The sequence below is a fragment of the Histomonas meleagridis genome (genome assembly GCF_020186115.1).
Source record: "Histomonas meleagridis strain 2922-C6/04-10x chromosome Unknown contig_27, whole genome shotgun sequence".
NCBI lineage: Eukaryota > Parabasalia > Tritrichomonadida > Dientamoebidae > Histomonas > Histomonas meleagridis.
In genome coordinates, this window is record NW_027150844.1 from 637,419 (window position 1) to 652,059 (window position 14,641).

Consider the following 14,641-nt stretch of genomic DNA (forward strand, 5'->3'; position numbering starts at 1 on the left):
TAGTTAATGGTCATTTGTTTTCGAACTGCCAATTGTGGTAAAAATATGATACATTTTAGTAATGATACTTTTTGACTGTTTAAAAAATATTAATTCGAATGCCTTTAAGAGTAATTCTTTTTATATGGTATTGTGTCACTAACTGTTCAAGTTTTTGAGATGAAATTTAAAAAAATATATTTTCGATATATTCAGATTAAAAATTCTTTAACAGGCAATAAGTGCGAATGTTATTTTATAACATTAATTAATTCATTGGCTTATAATAGAATGAAACCAAAACATTTGAGGAAAGTAAAAATGTACGTTTAAAATATATTGACTATCTTTGTTCAAATAATCTCAAACGAAAAGTACAAAACAAGCGCACAAAGAAACATTAAGTCGACTTAAAAGAGAAAACCAAGAGCAGTTGGATACAATCAATAATTTATGGGAGACACTGAATCTGCCAAAATCACCTGAATCATTTTTGTTCTCTAAAAATCACAATAGTTTGAATACAATACAGAGTCTCAAAGAAAAATTAACTGAAAAGCAAACAAAACTTGAAGTTCTTCGGGAAAAAACAAAAAAATATTTAAAAAGAGCCCAAAAACTCGAGGATCTTATTATACAAAATGAAGCTGAAAAAACAAAAATATTGGAAGATTTTCAAGAGAACGCCAACAAAGCTGATTCAAGTATATCAAATTTAGATGTGATACATACAACAAGAATTTTTCATAATGAATCATATTATGAAGATAACAATTCTATAATAAAGCATAACGAAGAAACGATATCTGAATTAAAGCGAAAAATCGATGATGCGAATAAACTAATTCAAAGGCTTCGAAATGATCAGATCATATTGAAAAAAGCTCTATCTGAAGTGAGTTCAACAGTAAATTCTAATTCTTTAATTAGTTCGAAAAAGGGTTCTCGTCTGGTTTCTTGAGGTTTTTCGAGAAAAACGTCATTGTGAAGTCTGTTTTTTCAAAATAAAAAACAAAAAATGTTGCTGTAAAATAAAGCATTTTTTGATTCAAAAAGTTTTCTAAACCCCTCTCAAAACAACCAGAAAAAACAACCAATTCCTCTCAATTTTTGGGGCGCCTGAGATGATAAACATTGAAAGTTCGGAGGTTTTTCTTTTCAAAATGAGGCCAAACACATAACCAGAATTCGAATGAGTGAAGAAATTGTTCAACAGGCTTCTGATGATATTGAGACACTCGAAAGTAAAATTGAAAAAATGGAACAAGGAATTGAAGAATTAGAAAAAAGAAAACAAGAATGTGAACAAAAAAATAAAGAACTTCAAATTCAGAATTGGAAATCAAATCCAAACAATACTCTTACTAATGACCAATTGGATCAGTTATACACTGAAAGAGAAAGTCTTGACAAGGAAATTAAAAAAGCTAATACAAAAGTCGAATCTCTTTTAAAAAAGGAAAAAAGACAAAAATCTAAAATAAAATCACTTCGAAAAGAACTCAAAACATTGGAACAGTCAATAGATGAAATAAAAAAGGATAAAGAAAAAGTTTTAGAAGTAAATGATAATATTAAAAGCGAAATATCTGAACTTCAAGCAAACATTGATGCTCAAACAAAAGAGTTAGAGAAGTTAAAAGATGAAATGCAACATTTCACACAAAAAAGAGACGCTTCACTCTCATTTCTTCGTGATAATGAACAAAGCAATCATAGGCCAATTACCCAATTTAACAAGAGCGTAAAAGTTTCTTCAGAAATAACAGCAATTTCATTTTCAAATGATCATAAATCTATTTTTACAGCTGACAAAAGTTGTAAACTAACCCAATGGAGTCTACCAGCAGCTGGTGAAATGAACACATGTGCTTTGGATTCCATTGCTCATAATATCGTTGTTTCCCCTGATCAGCAGCTTGCAATTGTTCCTTGCGCTGACAAAACCGTCGAAATTATCGATTTTCTCACAATTCGAAGGAAATGTGAACTGAAAAGCCACGAAGATGAGTGCACTGATGCAGAATGGATTGATAGGAATAGAATCATAAGCTCATCTCTTGATCGTACTGTTAAGATATTTGATATTAATTCTAATTCATGTGTTTCTACGATTCTTGTTTTTGGATCTGGATATTCAATTTGCCCAACAAATAGTGATAATGTTTTTGCTGTTGGTTGCTCAGATGGAAGTATCCGTGTTGTAGATATTCGTGCTAAAAAAGTTGTCCAAAAAATTAAATCTGTTCATCAAAAACAAGTTACATCAGTAATCAAGAATCCTGGCAAAGATACTGTGTTCTCACTCGGATTAGATGGCAATGTTTGTGAAACTAGTTTGTCAGCGGCAAATGCAATCCAAAAATTATCAAATCCAGAATTAGTTATCACAAACAGTTACGCTCGAATTTCAACAGACCCTAATGGTGGCTTTGTGGCTGCCGGATCTAAGACTGGTTCAATTGTTGTTTTTGACATGTGGGATAATTCACAAGAACCATTGATTCTCAAACATCACAAAAAAGAAGTCGTCTGTTCATTATATGCATCAAATGCAATTATTGCTGCATCCGGAACTCATTTGTCTTTTTGGAGCTGAACGCGGATTTAATAAAAATTCGAGTTTACTTATATATCTTTTGTTACAATCAAATTGTAATTGTTAAATTGATTTGTTTTGTTGTTCCAAGTTTCATTCATAAGATTTTGTTCACAAAAAATTCATTTCATTTTCATAAAATTTGCAACGAATAGTTTTATCATTTTCTCCTCTTTATAAATTTTTTAGTTAAAATGTTATGTGATGTATGTGGAGCATTGTTAGAAAATAGTAAATTTAAATTAAAAAATCATCATATTGACTTTCATCATAAATTTCATCCTGGTTACTAATATGATGTGTTTCATTATAATTATTGTGTTTTAGTAAAATTTGGATTTTGTTCAATAATTTTAAAACTTCTATAACATTGATAAAAAATATTAAAAGCATTATCAATGAACCAGCTAATATTCCCGCTAAAACATCTTTTGAAATCTGATTATTAAGTTCATAAAATAAGTTTGTACAGAAAATAAATCGCATATATAAAATTTAAAATAAAATACTTAATATAAATTTTTTCCTTTTGATTCCTATTCAATAAAACAATATCTGAAATTAACTTTATTTTATTAGTTTTAAGGTTACAATTTTTGATGCAGATTCTAAAAGGTTATTGTAAAAACCAAAATAATTTAAAAAAGAACAATAAAGATGCTGTTAAAAGAGAACATAAAAGATTTAATTTTATTTTATGTTTCATTTTAACTAAATGAAAGATGCGAGAAGAATCAGGAACATATGATTTGTAGATGTTTAATCTTATTCTGCTTATATGCAGTGACCTTATCATAATTCTGGAGATGAACATTGGAATAGTCATCAAATAATACAAGGAGTTTCTCTTTACTATGATATTATTCATTAAGAATAAGTAGATGATTTAAAGTTTAAAATAGAAAAATGAAAAGCACTTGATCTTGGATATAATGGAATTGATGTTAATGCAGTAACTAACTTTCAGACTAAAATTTTTTTTGTTTAATTGTGAATATTATTTCTAAATTTGTTTAATATATTTTCACAAAATGGTTATACAGAAATAATTAAATTACTTCTTGATAAAGAAGGAATTGATATCAATGTTAAAAATAATCATTTGTTTTAGTTAAAGTTTATCATAATATTTTAATTTACAAATTCTATTTAAAATTTCCAATCCAGCTATGAGATTAGCAATGAAAAAAGATGACAAAGTAATTTACTTAAAGAAAATAAGTAAATTAAATGAACAAAATTAATTTTTAAATTTATTACTAGCAATTTTTTCAGCTGAAAAAAATAGCGAATATAAAAGTCCTTATTAATGATTGTTAAATGCATTTAACTTATTATTTTAATGATTTATTAATAATGCATAAAGCAATTTTAATTTTTTTTTATACCTTTGAGCTTAATTAATAGGATTATTTTTATTAAAGAAATTTTGTTATTACGAGAACTTTGTTAATAAACATGATTAATCATAGCTTTTTAATACATAAATGCATATATTATATCAAATTATTTTATAAATATATTTTGATGAAACATCGTGTATTTATTTTCATTAATTTGATTTTTTTTAACCGGAAAAGTGGATTGCGCGTTTCTGAGTGAAACACAATCCATCCCAACTTTTTGACTACTCCACTGAAAAATTCAAATTCGAATGTAAATGTAAGGGCACCCCACGAATTGAATTTTTTCCCATTGGACATTGCACATGAACATCGATCCAAATCTTCAAAACGAACTTGCAACTGCTCTGGAGCTGTATCTCGATGAAACTCATGATGGGCGCACACAAGCATTCAAATTTCTCGCGGAATTTCGAAGCAGAAGTATGATCGATTTTATTGTATACCTTATGCTTCACCTTTCTAACCTCCAAACGTCTACAAATTCAAGAACAGTCGCAGCTGTTCTATTATATTCCGCAATATATAAGCGTTCACCTGAGGCACAACGTCATTTTATCCAACAATGGCTCAATGTTAACATCGAAATACGTGAACAACTCCGCTTCGCAGCAACAAATAACTTTGCATCTGATCCTAACTTAACTCTTAGACAACAATGTGCACATTTACTTGGATTATTTTATGCGATTGAATTTTCTTCGTTTTGTATTCGTGACCCTATCAATCCAACGTTCAAATCTCTTTTCATTGAGCTTGTTGAAACCGCACAAAATACACCTGATCCAGAATTGAAATGTCTTTTATATTCATTATTTGCTACATTTTCATTCCATACACAAGAAATCAATCCAAACTGTGCAAAAGACCGAAACATTACTGACATTATAAAGCAATCTCGATTACTTGAAGTATTCCTTATCGGAATGAGGACAATGCACCCAATTGTTCAAAAGGCAGCCATCCAAGCCATGACAGTTTCTTTGTTAGTTCTCAAGCGGGAAATATCTTTTGAAAATAATCGCGATGCATTAATGGTTACACTTTTCGAGATCATTACAGGCAGCCTGGAAGTCCCCGACTTATACATTGCGGGATGTCAACTTCTCAGGAAACTTATTGACTATTGTTATCCTGACGTTATTGCTCATATGAAATCGATCGAAGAAATCACATTAAATGACCTTAGAAGTGGTGTTCCTGACCGTCAGATTCAAGCGTGCTTCATTTGGTCGGTTGTAGCAGAAGTTGAATGGGATATCAATAATCCAGAAAAACATCAAGTCAAATATAAACACAGAGAATTTCATCAACTTGGAGGAGATGGCTTTTCATTGGACGCATTTAGAAATCTATTTGAAAGTCTTGTTTTAATAATGTGTAACATCAATGAAAATGAAACAGATGCCAACATTGGTATTGAGCTTTCCCCAGTCAATGCAGCATTTGTTTGTATTTCCAACCTTGCAAAAGCCATTGATCAATTTGCACTTGAACCAATGTTCAAATTTGTTCAAGCATATGCCGCAGCTCCTGATTGGCGTTTTCGTTACACCAGTGCGCTACTTCTTAACGCAGCTTCTCAACTTCCAAGCTTTACTGATAACATCAAAAATATCTTTGTAGGGTTTGACTTTTTTGTCAAGACTATTGCCGACCCAATCCCACGTATCTCCGAGGTCGCCATGTGGTCTCTCGGCCGCATGATCGAAGAGATCCCCGAATTGGCATCTGACGAGCAGCGGTTTAATGTCATTTGCGATAACGTTCTCCAGCGGCTTAACGTCTCCGAGGAATTAACATCACGCGCGTGCTGGTTATTGGGCACCAGTTTCTGCGCCTTTTCCGCAGAAGAAGTCGAGTCTCCACTCGCAAAGAACTTTGTGAAGTTATCCGAGAACTTATTACAAGTGGTTGACGTTTATGGAGTTACAGCACAAGATGCAGCATTCGGAGCATTGAATAGACTCGTGGAACATACTTCATCCACTTTAACTGCCCCATATAATCTTTTATTCCAAAAAGCAACTGCAAAACTTCAGACATTAATCGAAGATGAAAATGCAATCAGAAACAACGCTAAGTATACACAAGAACTTATTGGACTACTGTCATTAATACAAGCTATAGTTATAAACGTTGGCCCAATCATATCAAGCGTATCAGATGAATTAATGATGTTGTTGATACGCTCCTTGAATTTGTTGGGTGGAGAGTTAGTCTGTGAGGTGCTACCTGCTATGGGTGCTGTAGCTCGAGCAATTGGATCTAATTTTGGAAAATATCTTCAAGTACTCTTGGGCAAAGTATTCGAATATCTATCACAAGAAGAATACGTACAGCCAGCGGCCGTCTTTGTTAATGATATTTTCAACGCGTTTGAATCATTTCCAGATGAGTTAACAAATCAGTTTGTCCAAACCTTATTTAAGGCCTTACAAATGGAGAACCTGACAATACAAGCTCGTCTTGCGACCTTTACAGCGTTATCTGAAATCGCCAAACAAATCGGACCCAAATCAATACCATGGCTTGAAGCATTTTTGGAACTGTTGGAAGAGGAGTCACGGTCAGTCATGCCCAATAACAATGACATTGACCTTAACAATGCCAATACATTTGTCATTGAAGCGTTACAAATCTATCAAACATTAGTCCCAATCTTACAGCAAATACCTAAGGGCGACAGGAAAATACGTAACTTCTTCTACATCTTCGAGAAGATCACGAACTTGGAGAAGATCGACGACGAGATCCTGATCCAGTCCGTTCTTCTGATTCGTTTGATTGCGATCACTTTTGGCAGGAAGGTGAACGTTTACATAAATAAACCGGCGGTTTGGACGATACTGAAAATGGCAAGCGAATCGCAGGAAGAAAACTTGGCATTGCTGGGTACACAAGTGCTGGAAATAGTGCGTCAGTTTTGATTAGTGGATTTGTGTATATGACCATGAAATATGTATCTCTCCTCTTTAAAGTAAATGGATTTTTATATACAATCTTTTGATTTAGGTAAAATTGTAAATAAATTGTGAGCGTTTTAAATTGTTTTTGTACAAATTGCAAATTAAGTGATCAAATTTCAAACAATGTTTTATATCAGATCGAAAATTTATGATATGACAGTGGCGATTATTTATTATAACATGGTGTGATAGTTCATACAGAGGAAAAAAAAAATTTTTTTATGCCAAAAATCCGGATTTTAGTTGACCGAACGATAGTAGAAACTGTTTCCCACAGAAAAAACTATCGTAATTTTGAAATTTCTTAGTCAAAATCAAACATCGTTAAAAAGTGAGGCACAAAAGTGCCAACGTTGTTTTCAGCTTGTTGATGGACCGCTAAGAAATGTGTACGTTTAAATTATAAACGATCGAATTATTCTATCGACCGATATAATAATTTTTCATTTACCCACATTTTAACCGAAAAACAGTCTCAAATTTACCCGCATCGAATTAGGTTATGAAAAAGTTATCCCGCAAAATTAGCATTGAAATTTCAGAAAAGATTTTGTTGTCATTTGCGGAGTCCCATTGTTTTGATAACTTTACGGTGTTTACCCTCGCAAATACAAAATTGTCGAGTACACTTAGAGCTGATCGAAACCAAATTGAGGGATCTCAGAGAAAATTCTTAATCACCAATGAGCCCACTACTTCCCTTCAAGATATAAAGCCCAACGATTCATTCAATCTTGAGATTATACTAAATATCTTTAATTACCTCAAAAATTTACAGCATCCAGAGAAAAAAGGTTACTACATATTTCTATACATGGTGATGGTCACAAATCCAAACCAAGAATATCGTTCATATTCAATAGAAATTCTTCAAAAAATACTCAATTCAAAGCAGAATCATTCATTCAACCCAGTTTACTTTGCAAATGATGACGCGTTTCAAGTTTTGCTAAAAACACTTGAAAAACCTTTAGTGTCACCAGAATATAATATCTCTTGGTTTATCATGAGGACTGTTTTTGAACTAACAGAAAGCCGCACGTTCATATCGTTGAGTATTTACTCACAGATATTTTGTTTTATTGCAAGCAATTTAATACATGCAGATATTTTAGATTCCATTTTTCTTCAAATTGACAAATTGCCCATTGAAATAATTCAGCAGTCATATCAGCTGATATATATGCTTCTTCAATGCCAAGATGTTAATTGTCAAATTCATGATTTGTTATTAATCTCATACTTATGTGATAAGAATATCCCTGTTAATCCCTCTTTTGTTGAGCTTTGCTTCCGTAAATATTATGGGTCTGATAATGAGGATATCATTCGTTGTCTTCTTCGATTATTTCCTCATTTAGATACCAATTCTGAGTTAACCTATATCTTTTTCCAAGCGCTGCTTGGCTTGATAGATTTTAATACCAACAACAACAGTACTCTCCGCTATGAAGCTCTTTTAGCTCTTTTTCAGTCTGTTAAAACTTGGCAAGAACCGCAAAAAAGTGAACTCGTGTCACTTTTACTAAAAAACATCGATAGATATTCATTTCGCGATTTATCTTTAGCGCTTTATTTAATTCTTAAGTTCTCTGACGTTCCTCCGAAAGAAATAGGTTTCTTTCATAAATTAACAGAAGTTGTATGCTCACAAAATAATCTATTAGCTGAAATGTTGGATGGACTATATCGGTTCTTACTAAAAAACGAAGCAGGAGACAACACAGAAGTGATAAATACTTTAAAAGAAATAGAACCACTAATTGCTACAATGCAAGAAGATGAAAATGAAAATGTAGCTGAGCATGCAAAAGTATTATACCCTGTAATACTTAATGTTTTAAATTATATGTAAGCAAAATAATAAATATGTTTCTATACATTTTAAGCATATTACAAAGTTATTTGTTTTGTAGTTTCCTGAAAATTTGGAAATTGGGGCACCCTTTAGGCAATTCAGAAATTTGGCATATTTACAAAAAGTGGTTTTTGAAAAAACCCTTTGAATTAACGGTCGAAAACCATTATTTTCTATTGAATATTTTGTATGAGATCAGTCAATATCAAAATCCAATCAAATCTTTGCATGAAATCAAAAAACAAATGTTAAATACATACAATTTTATTTCTAACATCCACATACAAACAAATAAATCATATTAGTTCTAAAATGAAAGACAACTTAAAGTCAGCTTCCAATCTTCTGCCTTTTTCTTCAGCCACTTATTTTCAGCAATCTCATGGGCCTTAATTCGTTTCGTAGGGTCTCTTTCAAGCATTCTTTCTATGATTGCTTTAAATTGTTTTGGAAGAATAGGAAATTCAGGAAATTTCAATTGGTTATTTTGAACGCATTTTGATATCAACGCTGTGTTATTCCATTGATGGTTACCCTGAATCTTGAGTGCTTCTTCCAAATTATATGGATATTTGCCAAATAATAATACAAATAATGTGACGCCAAGAGCCCAAATATCAGTGGCTTTAGGGTCGTACATATTGTTGGAAATCTCTGGAGCCATAAAAATAGATGTTCCAACAATACCTGATAATTTATCTTCATCTGATGAAAGCTTAGAAGAAACCGAATAATCGCATAACATGAAGCCATCGTTCCAAATCAAAATGTTACCCGGTTTGATGTCTCTGTGAACGATATTCCGCGAATGCATATGTGAGAGAGCTGATCCTATTTGAGATAAGAATAAAATTCCTGAGCAAACTGTAACAACAGGTACGTTTTTCTGTGTAACGGACCCGTGCTTGGCAAGAGGCATAACAGTAATAATGGAATTGTTGTCTTTAAAACAATCGATTAATTTAATGCATCGTGGATGATCAAGATAATTTGAAATTTCGAATTCTCTTGGATAACCATTTGGTCCTAAATGTGGTTGTTCTCTGTATTTTTTGATTGCAAAATGTATTGATGAATTTTCTGTTTTAAAACCTTCGAAAACAATTGCTTCTGCACCACTTCCAATAACTCTATTTATTGTATAACCAGTAATTTCTTCTATTTCAGTGGAATACATCGGATCTATTATTGGTTGTGAAATATCATCAACTAGGGAGGATGCAAAATCATCATAAAATCTGTTAATTGGATTTTCTATTGTAGACAACAAGGGATGGACAGTAAATTCTTTGTAGGGCTGCTCTGCCTCCTTGTTGGCAGAAGCATTTCCTCCCATTGAAATCTAGAAATGTGATATGAAATAAAAAAATTCCGGTTTTACAATTGTAAAGTTTTTCAGATAATAACGAACAGCCCAGTATTCAAAAAAAATGTTTTTCCATAGAAAAATGTGAGCGAATTCAGAGGAATAGTTGCTTTGGTCCATTTGCACGCAATATTTCATATTTAAAAACTGATGTGAAAATTACCGATAACAAAGCTTAAGCTTTTTAAAAACGAATGTTTATTATATTTTGTCATGAACAGTTATAAGAACCATTAATGATTTAGTTTTAAATTTGATTCTAACAGAAAAATACTCTTAGAAAGTTTCATTCTTATTTTAATAAAACTTTTATTGGATATTCTTAATTTATCCTTCAATATTTTCTATAAATTGTTCAAAAGTTGCCATGTGTCCAAGCAATGCAGATTTCATTAACTTATAAGCTGTTACAAATCTCTTTACTCTTATATCTTTTAATGTATTCAAATCAGTTTTCATATGTGACATTATTCTTCCTCCAATTGATAATACTTCATATAAAGATTTTTGTTTAGTTACCATTAAAATAATTGCTGCAGTTAAATGCGCTCCTTCGCCATATTCAGCAATAGCAGACAATGGTGCCAATGCACCTTTTTCTCTATATACTTCAATTAAAATGTATATGAACTCCAACACTGCCCATGATGCAGTAAAACCTTTCATCGTTTGAAAATCAAGTAAATTCGTTGAGACTTCTTTAAATTCATCAAGAGATTGTTTGATAAATTCTACTAATTGACGTATAACTGAAAGTAAAAATGGATGCACCACTTCATCTTCATGTGGCATCCATTCTATTCCTTCAATTGATTTTTGAACTTCTAAAAATTGTTTATCAAAAATATCGAAAATTTCTGGTGAGTTTGCATTTTGTATTTTATTATTAGGATGTCTACTAAGTACAAATGTTGATATTATTTTTGTTGATGAATTTTTAAGTTGACATGCTTCATCAATCATTTTACTAATGATGATTAGATTGCCAATACGTGACATACTATCTAATACATTAAGAACATCATTATCTAAAACAAAATACCTATAAGCTCCTTCAAAACGATCAAAAGCTTGGTCACAACTCATATTAATTGGGTTATCTTTTATACGAATAAGCTTTCCATTGATTTTTTTGTAAAATTTAATAAAAACATTATATAACTCAGTTAGTGTATTAAGAAGTTGTGATTGAAGTATTGGTATTGAACCATCATTTAAAAGCCAAAATAATTCACGGAAATTTTCAACAGTAACAAACATTGATGAATTAAATAAAATTTCCGTCATTAATGTTCCAACATTACCAATATATAAACTTGATATATCTACATTAGGTTGTTTCTTTGGGATAAGTCGATTTGGATTTGTAAGTAAATAAAAGTCTTTGATTAATTTGTTATTCATATGTTCACTAATATTAAACAATAATAAAGATTGAAAAGAGTTTGGCGTATCTGAAGAAATAGCTCTACTAAATAATTCATCAAAAGGCATAATCGGAAGTCCAAAATTAAGAAACATTGAATGTGTATTAAAAAGAATTTTTAATAAATGTGAAACTGATATTATAGAAAGAACTCCAAATTTCTCAGTAATACCCAAAATTTTTGTTATTTCTTGATCAAATAATTCATTAAGACGTTCGGCAATATTTGTTTTTGTATCAACTTGACAACCTAAAATACATAATTGGTTTTGATGCAAAATGTTACCAATATGAAAAGCTATTGTGTTTTCTTTAAGTACTAAAGATCCTGGAGTACGTTTTTTATTTATATATTTTTTCATTGGATATGTTAAATATTGAATTGATGCATATTTTTTTATTGAATGAAAAGCTGAATCAGTAATTAATCTAACAATTGTCATTACACAAATTTTTGCTTCTTCTTTAATTTCTTCATAAATAAACTGTGATTTCAAATATTTTAATGCACATGATGCTGCATCATCATAGATAGATAATGGATAAAATATAGCATTTGTTAATTCAGTATTATAATAATTCTTTATTGCATAATCAGATAAAATAACTGGCAATGATGTAGTAACAGGGAAAAATGAAACTTCATGTAAACCTAAATAATGTTCTTTAAAATATAAATTTGATTGATCAAATACGATATCAATTGTCTCTTGTAATTTTAATAAACAATTAAAATATTTTGTATCTTCAAGAAATTGTTCAAACTCTTTTTTGTCTTCTGAACTTAATAAAGCACTTGAAAAAATTCCCGTTTTCTCATAAAATTCACTTTCAGGATTAATAAAATTCTGTATTTGAACTTGCAAAAGTTCTATGATTGATATGTGTGGAGAACAATCTGTAAATTTAGGTTTTATTTTTCCATATTTCTTCTTTTCTTTGATTTCTAAATCTGATTCATTTAAATTCCCTATTAAACATCGCATTTTTTCCATGATAACACCAAATGTTGATCTAATTTTTTCATTTCTTATTATTGAAATAGGCATTTTATTATATGCAAAGTTTTGAAGATAATTCTGTATGTAAGATGCTATAGATTTCATTAAAAGAGGTAAATTTAGTTGAATTAATTCCTTTGTAGATCTTAAAATGTAAATAATTAAAAGCAAAAGATTTAAATCATTTTTAAGTCCAATTTTCATTGATCTTTGAAAAGGAGTCATTTTTTGTCCTTCCTCTGTATTTGGAGCTACTGGTGGATTTGATAATACTTGTGAAAGTTTTTGTCGTATTGTATTTAAAGTTGATGAAACATGATGTAAAATCTTTATTAAAAACTTAAAAATTTTCTCATCAATACTTAAAGATTTTTTTTTCGAAATCAATATTGTTATAAGATGTGTAAGTTCATTAAAGTTTGTTTTTGATTGCATCATTAAAGTTTCTAGTGAAATAGGTTTGTAATGCAAAGGAGTTACGCTTGATTTTGAATTGATTTTTGTAAGTGCATCTTTTGGGATATTAAAAGTGATATCAGTTGCAAACTCAAATAACAAAAGAAGATTTGGATAATACATAATTAATTTTTGTATAAGATATTTGTGATCATCATGAAATGCTTTAAAAATTGCTTTTCGTTTTTTCTTTTTCGTATTTTTTATTTCCATATTTTCTTTTTCAATCTGTTTATCATATACACGATAAAAGAATATCAATGCATTAATGTATGAATAAAACATATCAGGATAAATATAAGAATCTTCATCAATCTTTCGACGAATATATCTATAGAATATATTAAATAAATTTAACATATGTTGTGAATCATCAATGCATTTAAGTTTTTCTAGAATTGTACTTGATATAATTCTTGTATCAGCAATCCACATACGGATAATTTGAACATCTTGAGATAAGTTTCGATCATCAATAATTTTTAGATATGAAGAAATATCATTTGCAAGTCCTTTTTTGGATGGTGCTATTTGTTCAAGAGCTGTAATTTTAAATAAAAGAAGGCAAATTTTATCAAGCAAAATATCAGAATAAAATCCTTTCTTCCAAAAATCAATATTTGCAAAGAAAATTGCAATTTCACTTGAAATTTGAGTACAATCTTCTTGAACCTTATTAAGGAACTCAAGTAATGGATCTAACAATGAATGTGCTGCTGCTTTTGCTTGTGAAGATTGAAATTCATTTGGTGTAGTAGTAATTCCTTGAAATTGTTTTATTTTTTCAATATAATTAAGAAGTGGAGGCGATTTTGGTCTTAGTGCATATAATTTAGCTAAAAATGAATCAATTATTTTAATTCCATAAGAAATTTCTTCAATCATTTTAATACATTGAGTTGCTGGTAAATTTGATTTTAGTGAGAGATAACGTTTTGATTGTTCATTTGGAATTTTTATGAATTCAGTTAATGGTACAGATCGAGAAACAGTTTCTACAATTATATTTTTTCGAAGAGTATTCCAATTATTGATTTCCTGTGAAGGAGGAATTGATATTGGGGGAAGCATTAATTTTTATAAATTGTATAAATTTTTACAGTGAATTTCTCTAAAAAACTATTATGAGTTTTCAAAAGATTAATCGGGAAAATGGCACTTTATCACTTTTTATTTTAACTTTCTTCAAAATTGACGTTAAAACTCTTAAAGTAAACACAAAGAAAAATTAATAAATTTATTTTAAATACACTTATTTTTGATGTTTTCAATGTGGAACTTATATTCTCATTTGTTTTTTATAACTATGAATTAACAATATATAAATTTTAAAATCATTGATCTTTATGAAACATCATAAACATTTGAAACAAAGCTTTGTAATAGGATATTATCAAAATTGTTAATACATTAATGAAAGATTGCACTTATTACGATATAAATTAATTACTAATTGATTGCAAATTTATATGAAAATCAATTTTTTTTGTCATTTAAAACAAAATTATGAATTTTTTTCCATTTAATCAATTAAATTTATAATTAAAAAACGAAAATTTGAAAATTCCAGAATTTATTTTTGTG

General features: G+C 29.9%; 3 protein-coding genes across 3 annotated transcripts; 2 read left to right on the plus strand and 1 right to left on the minus strand.

Moving 5' to 3' along the window:
• Positions 1-1,171: 1,171 nt before the first annotated feature.
• On the plus strand, positions 1,172-2,578 carry GO595_004670 (autophagy-related protein 16-1; the record flags this gene model as incomplete). The annotated part of the gene is made up of 1 exon (XM_067917827.1): positions 1,172-2,578. One exon carries the CDS (start codon positions 1,172-1,174, stop codon positions 2,576-2,578), a length of 1,407 nt encoding a protein of 468 aa, XP_067775252.1.
• Positions 2,579-4,430: 1,852 nt separating this feature from the next.
• On the plus strand, positions 4,431-6,911 carry GO595_004671 (importin subunit beta-1; the record flags this gene model as incomplete). Its single annotated transcript, XM_067917828.1, has 1 exon — positions 4,431-6,911. One exon carries the CDS (start codon positions 4,431-4,433, stop codon positions 6,909-6,911), a length of 2,481 nt encoding a protein of 826 aa, XP_067775253.1.
• Positions 6,912-9,115: 2,204 nt separating this feature from the next.
• Positions 9,116-10,144, minus strand: GO595_004672 (CAMK family protein kinase; the record flags this gene model as incomplete). The annotated part of the gene is made up of 1 exon (XM_067917829.1): positions 9,116-10,144. One exon carries the CDS (start codon positions 10,142-10,144, stop codon positions 9,116-9,118), a length of 1,029 nt encoding a protein of 342 aa, XP_067775254.1.
• Between the last annotated feature and the right edge of the window lie 4,497 nt (positions 10,145-14,641).